At 37.7% G+C, this 19,501-nt stretch overlaps 1 protein-coding gene across 10 annotated transcripts in view; it reads right to left on the bottom strand.

The window, feature by feature from the left end:
• Window positions 1–19,501, bottom strand: part of atp2b2 (ATPase plasma membrane Ca2+ transporting 2) — a 291,015-nt gene that overhangs the window by 236,637 nt on the left and 34,877 nt on the right. For all 10 annotated transcript variants that reach the window (XM_061938488.2, XM_061938418.2, XM_061938435.2 and 7 more), the window contains exon 2: window positions 9,330–9,815. In XM_061938488.2, the coding sequence (XP_061794472.2) occupies window positions 9,330–9,528 (199 nt within the window). In that variant the 5' untranslated portion in view covers window positions 9,529–9,815. The remainder of the gene's footprint in view (window positions 1–9,329; window positions 9,816–19,501) is intronic.

The following is a 19,501-nucleotide window of genomic DNA, read 5'->3' as shown; positions in this document are numbered from 1 at the left end:
CAAAGCCTTGTATAAGTGTTATAATGAAGACAACGCATTGTGTACAGTAAGTGTCTATATTAGTTATATTAGCCTACTATCAAAATAACTTTAAAAGTCTTCTATAAGTGTTATAATGAAGACAACGCATTGTGTACAGTAAGTATCTATATTAGTTATATTAGCCTACTATCAAAATGACTTTAAATGTCTTCTATAAATGTTATGACGGCAACACATTATATAAGTGTCTATATTAGTTATATTAGCCTACTATCAAAATGACTGTCGCAGGCTGACACAAATCTTTGTGGACATAAATGTTGAAATGTAATATTTATTCTACACATTTTTACAACATTGGAAAACATTAGTAAATCAGAGGCTTCTCAGAGGGTGAGATAACTCCTGGAAATTACTCGCTTAGAATTACCAAAGGTAAAGATGTGTGTGTCTAAGTTAAAGGAAGTGGCAGGCGGATTTCTTCTAATAGATTTATTACAATCTTTGCAAGCTGGGTAACATTTGCTGTTGTCTGGAACAACATGGCACACAAACAACTATGAGAATTGCAGCCAATATTACATACAGATAATGTGTCATGAGCAGTGTTGGGGCTAGCACATTACTGTAACGCTGTTAGTTTCGGCGGTAACTAGTAATCTAACGTGTTATTTTTTATATTCAGTAACTCAGTTACCGTTACTACATGATGCGCTACTGCGTTATTTTTTATGTAGTATCGGCTAGAAACAGAAGATCTGAGTGTGTTTTATTTGAGCGCTGCGGTGGAAAAGAGAGGCGTGCTTTGTGTGGGTGGGGGCGGGGGGGGACTCCCAGACCCTAGTTGAGGGGCGCAGGGGAGACGTTCCTCCAGGGCCTATGTACTTCGGGGCTAACAACCTTCACTTTACCCGGAAGTGGGTCTTTACAGCTGAGGGCGAATGACGAGACCGGCGGTTTGTTGCAACTTTGTGACTTTATTGGACGCAGCCATCCACCAAACTAGAGCACCTGCACTCACTCACTGTCGCCGTTCCCTCACCTCTCTCGCCCACTCACTCACTGACGTCACTCACCTCACATGCTGTCACATCTTAAAGGGCCACACACACACACACACACACACACACACATACCCTACTCTCATAACAACTAACAAGACATCATGGTGAAGCCAGAAGTCAAGTTTTTTAACATGGAGACATTCTCAATACTTTTGTTTTGTCGAGCACAAAGAAAATAACATTTTAGTTAAATATAAGTTGTGTCTTGGATCAAAGATCCTATCTACTTATAGTTAAAGTTAAAGTGCCATTATGTTGCACCTATTTAAAATAGTTTTGTCAATTTGTTCTGGCCTGAAATAAATTGGCCCTTTGAAACATATCTTTGTCTTTGTGTGTTGTATGTAGACCACATTGCTTTCTGAGTTAAGCGATGCAAATGCATGTCAAGTTGATCAACAGATGGTATTATTCTCCAGTGCAATAACGGTACTGAAATGAAGACTAAAAGGGCATTAATGGGAACCTCAAAAAAAAAAAAAAGGGGAAAAAAAGAACTAAATAGTTACTTTTCACAGAAACGCATTACTTTTTGGTGTAAGTAACTGAGTTAATCTTTAAATAAAGTAACTAGCAACTGTAACTAGTTACTGGTTTTCAGTAACTAACCCAACACTGGTCATGAGACATGCAAATATAAATTGAATTAACAGAACTTAGAGGATATTAAATGAGCTCAAATATACCTACAAACGAGGCATAATGATGCAATATGTACATAAAGCTAGCCTAAATAGCATGTTAGCATCGGTTAGCTTGCAGTCATGCACTGACCAAATATGCCTGATTAGCACTCCACACAAGTCAATAGCATCAACAAAGTTCACCTTTGTGCATTCACGCACAGCTTTCAAAGTTTGGTGGACAAAATGAGACAAAAAAAGGCGTGGCATAAAACACGTCTTAGAAAGTCGGAGGAAGTCGTACATGTAAACAAACCACATTGAGTTCAAGGACCGCCAAAATTAGTAGGACAAAACGGCGCTCGCCAAATACTCTCATCAGTGATGATTAATATAAACAGTGGGATTTTTAACAATTAGGAAGGTCTGTGTCATGTTTGTCCTCCTACAGAAACCATATAAAAACTAAAAATATATTTTTCCATTTTTCATACATTTTTTGAAAAAGCTCCAGAGAGCCACTAGGCCGGCGCTAATGCGGCTCTCGAGCCGCGGGTTGCCGAGCCACGAGTTGGACCCTGTAAAATCCTAATGGTACCTTCTTTCTGTCATCCTCCACAAATCAGGAAGTAGGTGTCCTTATATGGTCATGATACCATAAGAGCCGTCTATTGTGTACGCTAATGCTGATGCATGACATTGTTTTTCCAACACTCATTCGGCCTCACAACAGACCGGAGTAGACAGCAGAGGACGACGACGACAAATCGGAACATATTGATAAGGATAATTACAATATTCCGCATTTTGTTTGGAGAGTTTCATTACCCTGCGCTTTGATTTGGTGCGAGTCCACAGGCGGTTGATTCCCCACCACCGGTGTTTAGCTCGCTAATAAAACGGGCACTCGCGAGAAATTATGTGTCACTTATGCTAATTTTATTGCGCTTCTGCAGATCAAGTTTCATTTTGATATTGCCGCAGCGCTGCGGGCGCGTATCGCTTCACACCGCGACTCCGGCCTGTCTGGCTCACTCCTCGTCAGCGCTGTGTTTCATCACTCACTGCTCGCCTGGCTCTGCTGGGTTTGACCAGGTTGGTGAGTTAAAAGCGCCAGAATAAGACCTTAGGACAGAGCTACTTATATATACACAGGTATATCTATCTATCTATCTATCTATCTATCTATCTATCTATCTATCTATCTATCTATCTATCTATATATATATATATATATATATATATATATATATATATATATATATATATATATAGCAAAAATACTGACAATCCAGACATTGACCGCTAGCGCTAAACTGTAGTTGTTACTTGTTATCAAAGACTGTGTTTAATTTATTTGGACGTGTTATTACACTTTTGTAAGCATTTTCACATAATTTCTACATTAAAAAAAATAAAATAAAATTACAAAAAATGTTCTGTGCATATGGGATTTATTATTAGTGGTTAACTTATTTTTACACTTGTATGAAAATGAATGTTGAAATGTTCCATAATGCATTACTTGTAAAGTTAATAAAGTGTTTATGGCACCAGAAAATGCTGTATTTTCTCATACAAATGACAAAACCCAAAACCAGTAAAGTTGGCACGTTGTGTAATTCGTAAATGAAAACAGAATACAATGATTTGCAAATCCTTTTCAACTTATATTCAATTGAATAGACTGCAAAGACAAGATATTTAATGTTCCAACTGAGAAACTTTGTTTTTTTTTGCAAATTAAATGTGCTTTATAAATAAAGTTGATTTGATTTGATTTGATAATCATTAACTTAGAATTTAATGGCGGCAACACATTGGTAAAAATGCCCTATGACAGCTTTTTTGCACTGTATTACATGGCTTTTCCTTTTAACAACACTCAGTAAACGTTTGGGAACTGAGGAGACCAATTTTTGAAGATTTTCAGGTGGAATTATTTCCCATTCTTGCTTGATGTACAGCTTAAGTTGTTCAACAGTCCGGGGTCTCTGTTGTGGTATTTTACGCTTCATATTGCGCCACACATTTTCAATGGGAGACAGGTCTGGACTACAGGCAGGCCAGTCTAGTACGCGCACTCTTTTACTACGAAGCCACGCTGTTGTAACACGTGTCTTGGCATTGTCTTGCTGAAATAAGCAGGGGCGTCCATGATAACGTTGCTTGGATGGCAACATATGTTGCTCCAAAACCTGTATGTACCTTTCAGCATTAATGGTGCCTTCACAGATGTGTAAGTTACCCATGCCTACAGATGCATACAGATGCTGGCTTTTCAACTTTGCGCCTATAACAATCCAGATGGTTATTTTCTTCTTTCGTCCGGAGAACACGACGTCCACAGTTTTCCAATTCCAAACGAGCTAATATTTGCAAAAAATAACAACGTTTTCCAGTTCGAACATTAAATATCTTGTCTTTGCAGCCTATTCAGTTGAAAAGGATTTGCAAATCATTGTATTCTGTTTTTATTTACTATTTACACAATGTGCCAACTTCACTGGTTTGGGGTTTGTAGAAAAAAAAAACTGGGTAAAAATGTATTTTCATTACTAAAAATGGCAGATTTTTGTAGAAAATATATGTTCAAACTTTTTTATTGACCTATATTGACTGTTGGTTGCCGACTGGATAACCATAAAAAAGAAACTAAAAGGTGCCTCATTTCCCATCAAGCACCATCAAGTGGTGCTTGATGGTGATATTGTGTGAGTAAGGTTGTGTTCACTAACAAGGAATAGTATTGAATAGTATTGACACTCTTTTTCAACTGGATTGCCAATAGTTGACATTGTCGACAATGAAATGTGTCGGCGACAATTATATTTGTTGACAGGCACCAATGCGGACGTATCTTAAGATTAAACATACAATATATTAAATAGCCAACATTATAAGAATTAATCAAAAATACAATTATGCACATTAAGTTTGTTAGAGTGTTAAACCTGCTAAGAGTTAATCAATAATCAATATACCAGTGTGCAGATTTGTAACTTTTCCTTTTGAGGAAGTTAGATTGTTTTATTGTTTGTTTTCATTGCTGCTATTTTAACTATGTTTTTAATACATAAACAAGGTTGATTGTTTTTTATTTTTAGCAATTTGCCTTTCCTTTTTTTTTTTTTTTTAAATGGCCAACATTTTAATAGTCATTTTAATTTGATTTGAATGAGCAGCAGAGTTACAGTAAAAAATAAATATTTATAAATGAATTAGTCATTTGTTGTTAGTAAGCACATGCTTAAAATAACTTAAGCTGCATCTAGAAGTTGATGGAAAAATTATAGCCATTAAATATGTGTACGCTTTATTATCCGACTAATCGTTAAGATAATTGTTGACTAATAGACTATCAAAATAGTCAGAATAATTGTTAGTTGCAGCGTTAATTGCCAACGTGTAAGCAGGAGCCACAACAACCATAACGCAGCACTTCCTCATTATGCACCAATCACGTTTACTACGAGTGAGATGCATTCAGGAACTCCCGAATTTTGAAAGTCAGTATTACAATTTTTTTTTTAACATTAGAACAATTTGTTGTGGATTTTTTTAAATTTATTACGAATGTATTATTAATTATTTAATCAATATAAGTGAAGTGTTTATATTACCGTATTTTTCGGAGTATAAGTCGCACCGGAGTATGAGTCGCACCTACCGAAAATGCATAATAAAGAAGGAAAAAAAACATATAAGTCGCACTGGAGTATAAGTCGCATTTTTGGGGGAAATTTATTTGATAAAATCCAACACCAAGAATAGGCATTTGAAAGGCAATTTAAAATAAATAAAGAATAGTGAACAACAGGCTGAATAAGTGTACGTTATATGACGCATAAACAAACAATTGAGAACGTGCCTGGTATGTTAACGTAACATTATGGTAAGAGTCATTCAAATAACTATAACATATAGAACATGCCATACATTTACCAAACAATGTCACTCCTAATCTTCTTCCTCTGTGTCACTTCTAAACAACTCTGCTCTGATCAATTTTCATAGGTACGGAAGTAGTAGCAGGTAGCATCTTTTTTTTCACAATGCACTTCTGCCATGACCCCCACCAAATTTTTATTGGTTGACGTGTGTGTTAACCCAAATTGTTGAAAGAGCCATACAGGACCAAAAACACAAAAAAGTAATCTGTGTGGAGCCGCAAAAAATTTTAAAACTTATGTATGTGCTATAAAGAAGGCAACCCATCTAAGTGTCTATATTAGCCTAAAATTAAAATGACTATGTGTCGCAGGCTGACGTAAATCTTTGTTGAAAGAAATGTTGAAATGTAATTTTTATTCTACACATTTTTACAACATTGGAAAACATTAGTAAATCTTCTCAGAAGGTGAGATAACTCCTGGAAATTACTGTCTTAGAATAGCCAAAAGGTATAGATGTGTGTGTCCAAATTTAAGGAAACGGCAGGCCGTCTTCTTCTAATAGATTTATTACAATCTTTGCAAGCTGGCGTTTGTTTACTATCAGAAATGCAGCCAATATTACATACAGATAATGTGTCACGAAGCATGCACATAAAAACAACATACGTAAAGGAAATTAAATGAGCTCACATATACCTACAAAGGAGGCATAATGATGCAATATGTACATACAGCTAGCCTAAATAGCATGTTAGCATCGATTAACTTGCAGTCATGCACTGACCAAATATGCCTGATTAGCACTCCATAACAAGTCAATAATATCAACAAAGCTGTCCTTTTTGCATTCACACACAGTATAAAAGGTTTGGTGGACAAAATGAGACAAAGAAGGAGTGGCATAAAACACGTCTTTCTGTGGCAGCGTTGGAGAAAGTTATACATGTAAACAAGCTGTTGAGTCACAGTCCACACAACGGTGAGTTCAAGGGCCGCTGACATTAGTAGGACAAAACTCTCATCAGTGAAGCATAAACACAAACATACAGTGAGCTTTCTAACAATTAGGAAGGTTTGTGTCGTGTTTGTCCTCCTATAGAAACCACATGACAACAAAAAATATATTTTTCACCCCATTTTCCCCATTTCTATCAATTTTTGAAAAAGCTCCATGGAGCCACCGCTCAAGAGCCGCATGTGGCTCTAGAGCCGCGGGTTGTTGACCCCCGGCCTAGTCCCTTACGTGAATGAGATAAATAATATTTGATATTTTAGGGTAATAAGTTAATAATTTTACTAGGGATGTCCGATAATGGCTTTTTGCCGATATCCGATATTGTACAACTCTTTAATTACCGATACCAACCGATACCGATACATATAGCCGTGGAATTAACACATTATTATGCCTATAAAAACAGTTATATAGAAACTAGTAATTAATGAAAATTAGTAAAATTAACTGTTAAAGGTTAGTACTAGGGATGTCCGATAATGGCTTTTTGCCGATATCCGATATTCCGATATTGTCCAACTCTTTAACTACCGATATCAACCGATACCGATATCAACCGATATATACAGTCGGGGAATTAACACATTAGTATGCCTAATTTGGACAACCAGGTATGGTGAAGATAAGGTACTTTGAAAAAAATTTTATAAAATAAAAGATAAATAAATTAAAAACATTTTCTTGAATAAAAAAGAAAGTAAAACAATATAAAAACAGTTATATTGAAACTAGTAATTAATGAAAATGAGTAAAATTAACTGTTAAAGGTTAGTACTATTAGTGGACCAGCAGCACGCACAATCATGTGTGCTTACGGACTGTATCCCTTGCAGACTGTATTGTTATATATTGATATATAATGTAGGAACCAGAATATTAATAACAGAAAGAAACAACCCTTTTGTGTGAATGAGTGTAAATGGGAGAGGGAGGTTTTTTGGGTTGGTGCACTAATTGTAAGTGTATCTTGTGTTTTTTATGTTGATTTAATACATTTAAAAAATAAATAAATAAAAACGATACCGATAATTTAAAAAAACGATTCCGATAATTTCCGATATTACATTTTAACGCATTTATCGGCCGATAATATCGGCAGCCCGATACTATCGGACATCTCTAGTTAGTACTATTAGTGGACCAGCAGCACGCACAATCACGTGTGCTTACAAACTGTATCCCTTGCAGACTGTATTGATATATATTGACATATAATGTAGGAACCAGAATACTAATAACAGAAAAACAACCCTTTTGTGTGAATGAGTGTAAACGGGGGAGGGAGGTTTTTTAGTTTGTTTATGTTGATTTAATAAATAAAAAAATAATAAAATAAAAACGATACCGATAAAAAAAACGATTCCGATAATTTCTGATTTTACATTTTAACGCATTTATCATTTAAAAATAAAATAAAAATAAAATAAAACTGATACCAATAATAAAATGTAATATTGGAAGTTATCGGTATCGTTTTTTTTGTTTTTTTTTTTTAATTTATTAAATCAACATAAACACAAGATACACTTACAATTAGTGCACCAACCCAAAAAACCTCCCTCCCCCATTTACACTCATTCACACAAAAAGGTTATTTTTCTGTTATTAATATTCTGGTTCGGCCGATAAATACGTTAAAATGTAATATCGGAAATTATCGGTATCATTTTTTTTTTTTTTAATGCATTTATCGGCCGATAATATCGGCAGGCCGATACTATCGGACATCTCTAGTTAGTACTATTAGTGGACCAGCAGCACGCACAGTCATGTGTGCTTATGGACTGTATCCCTTGCGGACTGTATTGATATATATTGATATATAATGTAGGAACCAGAATATTAATAACAGAAAGAAACAAACCTTTTGTGTGAATGAGTGTAAATGGGGGAGGTTTTTTTGGGGGGTTGGTGCACTAATTGTAAGTGTATCTTGTGTTTTTTATGTTGATTTGATAAAAAAAAAAATAATAATAAAAAAAAACGATACAGATAAAAAAAAAAACGATACCGATAATTTATGATATTACATTTTACCGCATTTATCGGCCGATAATATCGGCAGGCCAATACTATCGGACATCTCTAGTTAGTACTATTAGTGGACCAGCAGCCCGCACAATCATGTGTGCTTACGGACTGTATCCCTTGCAGACTGTATTGATATATATTGATATATAATGTAGGAACCAGTATATTAATAACAGAAAGAAACAACCCTTTTGTGTGAATGAGTGTAAATGGGGGAGGGTTTTTGGGGGGTTGGTGCACTAATTTTAAGTGTATCTTGTGTTTTTTATGTTGATTTAAAAAAAAAAAAGTAAAATTTCCGATATTACATTTTAAAGCATTTATCGGCATTTATCATCTCTAAATTTCACACATAAAAGTCGCTCCAGAGTATAAGTCGCACCCCCGGCCAAACTATGAAGAAAAAAAAAACTGCGACTTATAACCCGAAAAATATGGTATTTCTGATTCTGATTCTGATATTGGAAGCAGCGGACGGAACCTACAAGCCAGCCGGTATGCTCCTGAGCAAGGCAGCATCTGATTGGCTGACGGCAGCATGACACACATCGGGGGTCTCTCGACTGTCCAGAGAGATTCCCGTGCATACTAAACAGGGGGAAAATGCTGGTTTCTGCCTGACATGCGCCAGTACCTCCTCCAGGTCTTTTTGACCTCATGCAAGCAGGAAAGTGAGTGAGTCATGCGTGCACATAAAAGGGGGGCGGGTGGGACTTACCTTCCGTGGGTGAGGTTTTCAGTCGGGCGCACAGTCCCTCCACGCCGCCGTAGTCCTCCTGGAGCTTGACCACCGCCTCGGTGCCGCGCAGCTCCATGAGCGAGCGCAGCTCCATGAGGGAGCAGCCGAAGCCCACCGCGTGGTTGCCATCGTTTATTTGGTTCTTGGCGTAGAAGTCGCTGTTGGACATGTCCCCCATGATGCCACTTCAGTTTCTTATTGCTATGAGGACGGGATGTGTCTCAGAGTTGTCGACGAAGAAAAGGAAAAATGCAGCTTATGTTAAAAAAAAGGTGGAGGGGGGAATTCCAGGTGAGCGTCCGACGGCCCCGGTGGTTCGAGTCCTGAGAAGGTCACGCCGGTCCTTTCCGAGGGAGGATGCGGAGCTCAGGCTCACCACGGCTGCAGTCCAGACCCGCTCCATGCGTGGCTTCCCATCGCTGCCATTGGGTGCTCGCCTCCTCTACATGGTGGTCCTCCCCATCACTGCCAGGAGACAGATGGAGAGAGAGAGAGAGGGAGGAGAGAGAGAGAGATGAGTCCAGAGAGGACAGAAGGTGAAGGACGGAGCGTTCGCGGCGGAACCACAGCCTGCTGCGGTAACTGTGCGCTGTTAGCTAGCGCCGCTGCTAACCTCATTCTGAGGACAACCAGGGAGAGAGGGGGGGGGGGGGGGAGAGAGGGAGGAGGATGCTCCTCTCGGATGCGGAGAAAGAGGAGAGGAGGTGTGCGCGGGCGGTGTGAGGAGGGGTGGGGGGGGGGGGGGGGGATTGCTCTGACGACAAAATGGAGAGGCGGCACACAGTCGGAGGAGGACGGTGGTGAGGAGAGGGTCAGGGAGGGGAGGGGGGGGGGGGGGGTCTTGTCTTGTCTGTGCTGCGTCTTCAACGTTATCAGACACGCTTTGATCATCCTGCTCCAATTATAGACTCATTCCTGCCTTGGAAGAAGGCCACCATTGGATGCAGACTCTCATTTCCCAAATTTGAAACTTTTTTTTTTTTTTTTAATTCACTTTAAGAATGGTTTGGAGGGCGTGAGAAGGCGTGAGGAAAACAATTAAGCTCTCGTTGCTCGTTTATGAACATCGTTGATGAACTGAATTGTGTCGCAACGACACGGCAGCAACACAACCGATGCAGCAAACTGCTCGCTCAGCATTAATAGCACTGTCAACAAGCCTACGGCAAGTCTTTTATAGCAGTGGTCCCCAACCACCGGTACCGGTCCGTGAATCGATCGGTACCGGGCCGCACAAGAAATAAAAAAAAATAAAATACATTTATTTTATTTTTTAATTAAATCAACATAAAAAACACAAGATACACTTACAATTAGTACACCAACCCCAAAAAACCTCCCTCCCCCATTTACACTCATTCACACAAAAGGGTTGTTTATTTCTGTTATTAATATTCTGGTTCCTACATTATATATCAATATAGATCAATACAGTCCGTAAGCAATTTTTTTATGACAAAAAAACCAAACAAAAAAACCCTGGTCCGTGGGACAAATTTTCAAGCATTGACCGGTCCGCGGTTCCAAAAAGGTTGGGGACCACTGTTTTATAGCACATACAGAGGTAGATAAAACTACCAAGCGTGATTTTTACAACGCATACAGAAGGTAGATAAAACGACCACGCATCACTTTTATAGCGCATACAGAGTTAGATAAAAGTACCACACATGACTTTTATAGCGCATACAGAGGCAGCTAAAACTTCCATACATAATTGTTATAGAGTATACAGCGGTAGATAAAACTACCACACATAATTTTCATAGCGTATACAGAGGTAGATAAAACTACAAAACAGGATTTTATAGCGCATACAGAGGTAGATAAAACACCACTCATTTATAGCGCATACAAAGGTAGATAAAGCGACCACGCATCACTTTTATAGCGCATACAGAGATAGCTAAAACAACTACACATCATTTTTATAGCGTATACAGAGGTAGATAAAACTACCAAACATGATTTTATAGCGCATACAGAGGTAGATAAAACTACCACACAACTTTTACAGTGCATAGGGAGGTAGATAAAACTACCGCACATGACTTTTACAGCGCATACAGAGGTAGCTAAAACAACTACAATTGACTTTTATAGCACATACAGAGATATACAAGACTACCTTGCATGACTTTTTCACGCATACAGAGGTAGATAAAACTACTACATATGACTTTTATAGCGCATACAGAGGTAGCTAAAACTACAATTGACTTTTATAGCACATACAGAGGTATACAAGACTACCTTGCATGATTTTTATAGCGCATACAAATGCAGATAAAACTACCAAACATGACTTTTATAGCGCATACAGAGGTAGATAAAACTACCAAACATGACTTTTATAGCGCATACAGAGGTAGATAAATCTATACTACACATGACTTTTACAGTGCATACAGAGGTAGACAAAACTACCATGCATGACTTTTACAGCACATACAGAGGTAGATAATACTACCACACATGACTTTTATAGTGCATACAGAGGTAGATTAAACTACGACACCCGACTTTTATAGTGCATACAGAGGTAGATAAAACTACCATGCATGGCTTTTACAGCGCATACAGAGGTAGATAATACTACCACACATGACTTTTACAGCGCATACAGAGGTAGATAATACTACCACACATGACTTTTATAGCGCATAGAGGTATATAAAACTACCAAGCGTGATTTTTACAGTGCATACAGAGGTAGATAAAGCGACCACGAATGGCGTTTACAGCACATACGGAGGTGTACAAGACTACCTTGCATGACTATTATAGCGCATACAAAGGCAGATAAAACTACCAAACATGACTTTTATAGCGCATACAGCGGTGGATAAAACTACCACACGTGACTTTTATAGCACAGACAGACGTGGATACAACTACCACACACTTTTTATAGCACATACAGAGGTAGAGAAAACTACCACACATTTTTTATAGCACATACAGAGGTAGATAAAACTACCACACGTGACTTTATAGCACATACAGAGGTAGAGAAAACTACCACATGTGACTTTTATAGCGCATACAGAGGTAGAGAAAACTACCACACATGACTTTTATAGCGCATACAGAGGTAGAGAAAACTACCACACATGACTTTTATAGCGCATACAGAGGTAGATAAAGCGACCACGCATGACTTTTATAGCGCATACAGAGGTAGATAAAGCGACCACGCATGACTTTTATAGCGCATACAGAGGTAGCTAAAACAACTACACATGACTTGTATAACACATACAGAGGTAGATAAAACTGCCATAAATAATTGTTATAGCGTATACAGAGGTAGATATAACTACCACACATAATTTTTATAGCGTATACAGAGGTAGACAAAACTACCAAACATGATTTTATAGCACATACAGAGGTAGATAAAACTACCACACACGACTTTTACAGTGCATAGGGAGGTAGATAAAACTACCATGTATGACTTTTACCATACAGAGATGGATAAAACTACCACACATGACTTTTACAGCGCATACAGAGGTACCTAAAACAACTACAATTGACTTTTATAGCACATACAGAGGTAGATAAAATAACCACAGAGGACGTTTACAGTGCATACGGAGTTATACAAGACTACCTTGCATGACTTTTATAGCGCATACAGAGGTAGATAAAACAACTACACATTACTTTTGTAACGCATACAGAGGTAGCTAAAACTGCCATACATAATTGTTATAGCGTATACAGAGGTAGATAAAACCACCACACATTCTTTTTAGCACATACAGAGGTAGATAAAACTACCACACATGACTTTTATAGCGCATACAGAGGTAGCTAAAACTACAATTGACTTTTATAGCACATACAGAGGTAGATAAAACGACTACATATGACTTATAGGGCATACAGAGGTAGATAAAACTACTGCATATGACTTTTATAGCATATACAGAGGTAGATAAAACTACCATGTATGACTTTTACCATACAGAGATGGATAAAACTACCACACGTGACTTTTACAGCACATACAGAGGTACCTAAAACTACAATTGACTTTTATAGCACATACAGAGGTAGATAAAATAACCACGGAGGACGTTTACAGTGCATACGGAGTTATACAAGACTACCTTGCATGACTTTTATAGCGCATACAGAGGTAGATAAATCTACCACACATGACTTTTATAGGGCATACAGAGGTAGCTAAAACTGCCATATATAATTGTTATAGCGTATACAGAGGTAGATAAAACTACCACACATAATTTTTATAGCATATACAGAGGTAAATAAAACTACCACACATTTTTTATAGCGCATACAGAGGTAGATAAAAGTACCACACATGACTTTTATAGCGCATACAGAGGTAGCTAAAACAACTACAAATGACTTTTATAACGCATACAGAGGTAGCTAAAAGTACCAAGCATGACTTTTACAGTGCCTACAGAGATAGAGAAAACTACCACACATGACTTTTATAGCACATACGTAGGTAGATAAAACTACCACACATGAATTTTACAGCGCATACAGAGGTAGATAAACCTACCATGTATGACTTTTACCATACAGAGATGGATAAAACTACCACACGTAACTTTTACAGCGCATACAGAGGTAGCTAAATCTATACTACACATGACTTTTACAGTGCATACAGAGGTGGATAAAACTACTAAATATGACTTTTATAGCGCATACAGAGGTAGATAAAACTACCATGCATGACTTTCATAGCGCATACAGAGATAGAGAAAACTACCACACATGACTTTTACAGTGCATACAGAGGTAGATAAAACTACCATGCATGACTTTTATAGTGCATACAGAGGTAGATTAAATTACGACACCTGACTTTTATAGTGCATATAGAGGTAGATAAAACTACCATGCATGACTTTTACAGCGCATACAGAGGAAGATAAAACTACTACATTTGACTTTTATTGCGCATACAGAGGTAGATAAAACTACCATGCATGACTTTTATAGCGCATACAGGAGGTAGAGAAAACTACCACACATGACTTTACAGCGCATACAGAGATAGCTAAATCTATACTACACATGACTTTTACAGTGCATACAAAGGTAGATAAAACTACCATGCATGACTTTTATTGCGCATACAGAGGTATACTAAACTACCAAGCGTGATTTTTACAGTGCATACAGAGGTAGATAAAGCGACCACGGATGGCGTTTACAGCACATACGGAGGTGTACAAGACTACCTTGCATGACTTTTATGGCGCATACAAAGGCAGATAAAACTACCAAACATGACTTTTATAGCACATGCAGAGGTAGATAAAACTACCACACATGACTTTATAGCACATACAGAGGTAGAGAAAACTACCACACATGACTTTTATTGCGCATACAGAGGTAGATAACTACCACACATTTTTTATAGCGTATACAGAGGTAGATAAAACTACCACATATTTTATAGCGCATACAGAGGTAGATAAAACTACTACACATGACTTTTACAGCGCATTCAGAGGTAGATAAAACTACCAAGCATGGTTCATAAAAACTGCATAATGTCAAAATATGGTTCAAGTTCTCATTTAATTGTGTAGCCCACACAACTGGTGATGCTTTTCACCTGTCGGCCCGCGGGCCACATCCGGCCCACCAAAGCTTTTCATTTGGCCCGCCGAACATCGCCCAAATAGGCTTGATGAAGCCATTCAAACTAGGGTTGCTCATGCATGCAGTACTCCCACCACCCCACATGGGTCAACAGCGAGGAATGTGTCACCATGAAGCAGCAGATGGGTGAGTAAAAGAAGACTACTCATTCAACCATAAAGATGTTTAGTTGGTTTTGTATTGAAATTGATCACTTTGTATTTGTGGTCGTGTTGTTGTTTTGTGTAAGAGTAATTCTGGGCGATCAGAGATCGTTTAATACATGTAACGCTAAATGTGACCAGTAGAGGGCAATAACGCGACACCTTACTATACTTTTGGAATGTTTCTGTTTTCAGTCTTACAATCCCAAATGAAAAAGAAAACAAACAAATATGAGGAAGAAAAATCATTCAAAATAAGGAACATCAATACCCAAAAAAACTTCCTCAAAACCTGTTAACTATTTGCACACGCTGGAATCAATTAATGGACAGAACAATTAATTTATTGACAGTGCAGTGTGAAAAACAACGTGTTTACTTTGTAATAATGTTGTCCCGATACTAATATTTTGGTTCCGGTACCAAAATGTATTTCAATACTTTTCTGTACTTTTGTTATAAAGGGGACCACAAAAAATGTCATTATTGGCTTTATTTTAACAAAAAATCTTAGGGTATATTAAACATATGTTTCTTATTGCAAGTTTGTCTTTAAATAAAATAGTGAACATACAAGACAACTTGTCTTTTAGTAGTAAGTAAACAAACAAAGGCTCCTAATTTAGTCTGCTGACATATGCAGGAACATATTGTGTCATTTATCTACCTATTATTTTGTCACCATTATCAGGGACAAGCTGTAAAAAATTATTATTTATCTACTTGTTTAATTACTGCTAATATCGGCTTACTTTCTCTTTTAACATGTCCTATCGACACTTCTTTTAAAATGTAATAATCACTTATTCTTCTGTTTGGATACTTTACATTAGTTTCGGATGATACCACAAATTTGGGTATCAATCCGATACCAAGTAGTTACAGGATCATACATTGGTCATATTCAAAGTTCTCTTGTGTCCAGGGACGTATTTCCTGAGTTTATAAACATTTTTTTTTTTTTTTTTAAACGAAAGAAGATTTTGTGATGCCAAAAAATACCGATGTAATCATAGTAGTATCGACTAGATACGCTCCTGTACTTGGTATCATTACAGTGGATGTTAGGTGTAGATCCACCAATGGCGTTTGTTTACATTGTGACGCCGCATGTTTAGCTATTCCTTGTCCTGCAGGGATGATACTTGTAAGAAACATACTTTATTTGTCGCCATGGAGACCAGGATTTGTGATTTAGAAGTAGCTAAAACACTGCAGACTGCGACTGGACTTTAGCCGCTAGCTAGCTAGCCATGTCTTAAAGCACCTCTTCCTGAGGGCGTTTCAGTGTTATAACTTCACCTTTATCGTTAGTTTTTAAGCCAAAATGCGTCCGTTATCCCTTTTCTGTCTACACACCGTGTCTGCTTGCAAGTACTCCGTGATTTTGCGCTGCCGAACATGCTCCTATGCTCGTAAAACCATCAATGTCACGACGTGACGACGACGGGGGGCGGAGGGAGGACCGGTACTTTTTAGAGACGGTATAGTACCGAATATGATTCATTAGTATCACTGCACTATACTAATACCGGTATACCGTACAACCCTACTTAGTAATTAAGTCAAATAAGTCTGAAAGGCATTTTCAGACGAAACATCCACATTTTGATGTCCGGCCCCTGAGCCCTTGGACTCTTGAAACTGCGGCCCTCTTCATTATGCACTGCAAAAACTGAAATCTAAGTAAGATTAAATATCTCAAATAAGGGTGATATTTGCTTATTTTCTGTCTGATAAGATAAATCTTCTCACGAAGCAGATTTTATGTTAGAGTGTTTTACTTGTTTTAAGAGTTTTGGTCCTAAATGATCTCAGTAAGATATTACAGCTTGTTGCTGAGATATGATGACCTATATTGAGTAAAACATGCTTGAAACTAGAATATCAACTGTTGCAAAGCTGTGTCATCAACACTCACAAGTATAAAACAACTTTTTTTAAAGTAATAATTTCTTACTTCAAGCATGAAAAAAAGAAATATGATGCCGAGCGCAAATCATTATGTCAAGATAATGGCACTAGCATTTCCTTCATTTAAGAATAATTTTCAACATATTGAGCAAAAAGGTCTAATTTTTTTTTCTACCAAGAAAAGTGCACTTGTTATTAGTGAGAATATACTTATTTTAAGGTATTTTTGGGTTCATTGAGGTTAGCTAATTAGGGGCCGAATGTCCCTTTGGGACAGAGGACCCTATTGTATTTCGTGCGTTTTATTATTATTATTCCGCCGCCTCTTTGAGCTGTAATTTGACCCCCTTGACATGCTTCAAAACTCACCATATATGACACACACATCAGGACTGGCGAAAATTGCCATCTAATAAAAAAACCAAACCCTAAAACTCAAAATTGCACTCTAACGCCCCCTAGAAAAAAACAGACAAAACTGCTTGTAACTTCCGTTAGGAATGTCGTAGAGACATGAAACAAAAACCTCTATGTAGGTCTCACTTATACCTACATTTCATTCATTAACATTCAACAGGAAGTTGGCAATTACCCCTTCAAAACAAAAGTTTCGTAAAAACAATAATTTTTGCCTCTTTGAGCTGTAATTTGACCCCCTTAACATGCTTCAAAACTCAAACTGAACACACACATCAGGACTGGCAAAAATTGCGATCTAATAAAAAACCCAACCCCAAAACTCAAAATTGCGCTCTAGCGCCCCCTAGGAAGAAAACACAGACACAACTGCTCCTAGGAAGAAAACAGACAAAACTGCCTGTAACTTCCAGTAGGAATGTCATAGAGACATGAAACAAAAACATCTATGTAGGTCTCACTTAGACCTACATTTTATACACTGACAACCCCCAGCAAAAATCAACAGGAAGTTTGCAATCCCCCTTTAAAAAAAAAGTTATTATTATTATTATACCACCGCCTCTTTGAGCTGTAATTAGACCCTCTTAACATGGTTCAAAACTCACCATATTTGACACACACATCAGGACTGGCGAAAATTGTGATCTAATAAAAAAACCTTGCCCCAAAACTTAAAAATGCGCTCTAGCGCCCCCTAGGAAGAAAACACAGACACAACTATTCCTAGGAAGAAAACAGACAAAACTGCCTGTAACCTCCAGTAGGAATGTTTTAAAGACATGAAACAAAAACCTCTATGTAGGTCTCACTTAGACCTACATTTTATACACTGACAACCCCCAGCAAAAATCAACAGGAAGTTTGCAATACCCCTTAAAAAAAAGTTATTATTATACCACCGCCTCTTTGAGCTGTAATTAGACCCTCTTAACATGCTTCAAAACTCACCATATTGGACACACACATCAGGACTGGCAAAAATTGCGATCTAATAAAAAACCTTGCCCCAAAACTTAAAAATGTGCTCTAGCGCCCCCTAGGGAAAAAACAGACACAACTGCTCCTAGGAAGAAAACAGACATGAAACACAAACCTCTATGTAGGTCTCACTTAGACCTAGATTTCATAAAACAACATCCTTCAGCTAAAAACCAACAAGAAGTTGGCAACTCCCCCTTTAAAACAAATGTTTTGTAAAAACAGTCACTTTTGCCTCTTTGAGCTGAAATTTGAGCCCCTTTACATGCTTCAAAACTCACCAAACTGGACACATCAGGACTGGCAAAAATTGCGATCTAATAAAAAAAACCAACCCCAAAACTCATTATTGCGCTCAAGCGCCCCCTAGGAAGAAAACACAGACACAACTGCTCCTAGGAAGAAAACAGACAAAACTGCCTGTAACTTCCAGTAGGAATGTTTTAGAGACATGAAACAAAAACATCTATGTAGGTCTCACTTAGACCTACATTTCATATATTGACAACCCCCAACAAAAATCTATAGGAAGTTTGCAATTCCCCCTACAAAACAAAAGTTTTGTAAAAACCGGTCACCTAATTTCAAACATTATCTCCTCTGAGCGCATTTGTCGTGTCGGCTTCAAACTAGCACAGGAGAGAGATTGAGCCCTTCCGATTAAAAGTTGACCAAAGAGTTTTAAATACTGCTCCGGGGTGGATTTTATGTGCCGTCAAAGTCGGTCCCGTCCATCGCTGCTTGCAGCTTTAATTTTACTTGTTTTGGAAAGTCTTGACAAGCCGAATTTTCTCGTTCTATTGGCAGATAATTTTGCTTAGTTCAAATAAAATAACGCTCATTTTTGTATTTTTTTTTCTTGTTTTTGAACACTGACTTTTTGCAGTGTGTTGTTGAATAGTCCTGTGCTAGTCTATTAATTGAATGGAGGTACCCCACCAAAATGCCATGTGACAGTAACATGTATCGTACTGATACACACGGCATTTGTCATTAGCCGATTGGGTACAAAGGATTTTGCTCCACGAC

The sequence above is a fragment of the Nerophis lumbriciformis genome, linkage group LG03 (assembly GCF_033978685.3).
Source record: "Nerophis lumbriciformis linkage group LG03, RoL_Nlum_v2.1, whole genome shotgun sequence".
Lineage (NCBI taxonomy): Eukaryota > Metazoa > Chordata > Actinopteri > Syngnathiformes > Syngnathidae > Nerophis > Nerophis lumbriciformis.
This window is presented reverse-complemented; position numbering and strand designations above follow the sequence as displayed.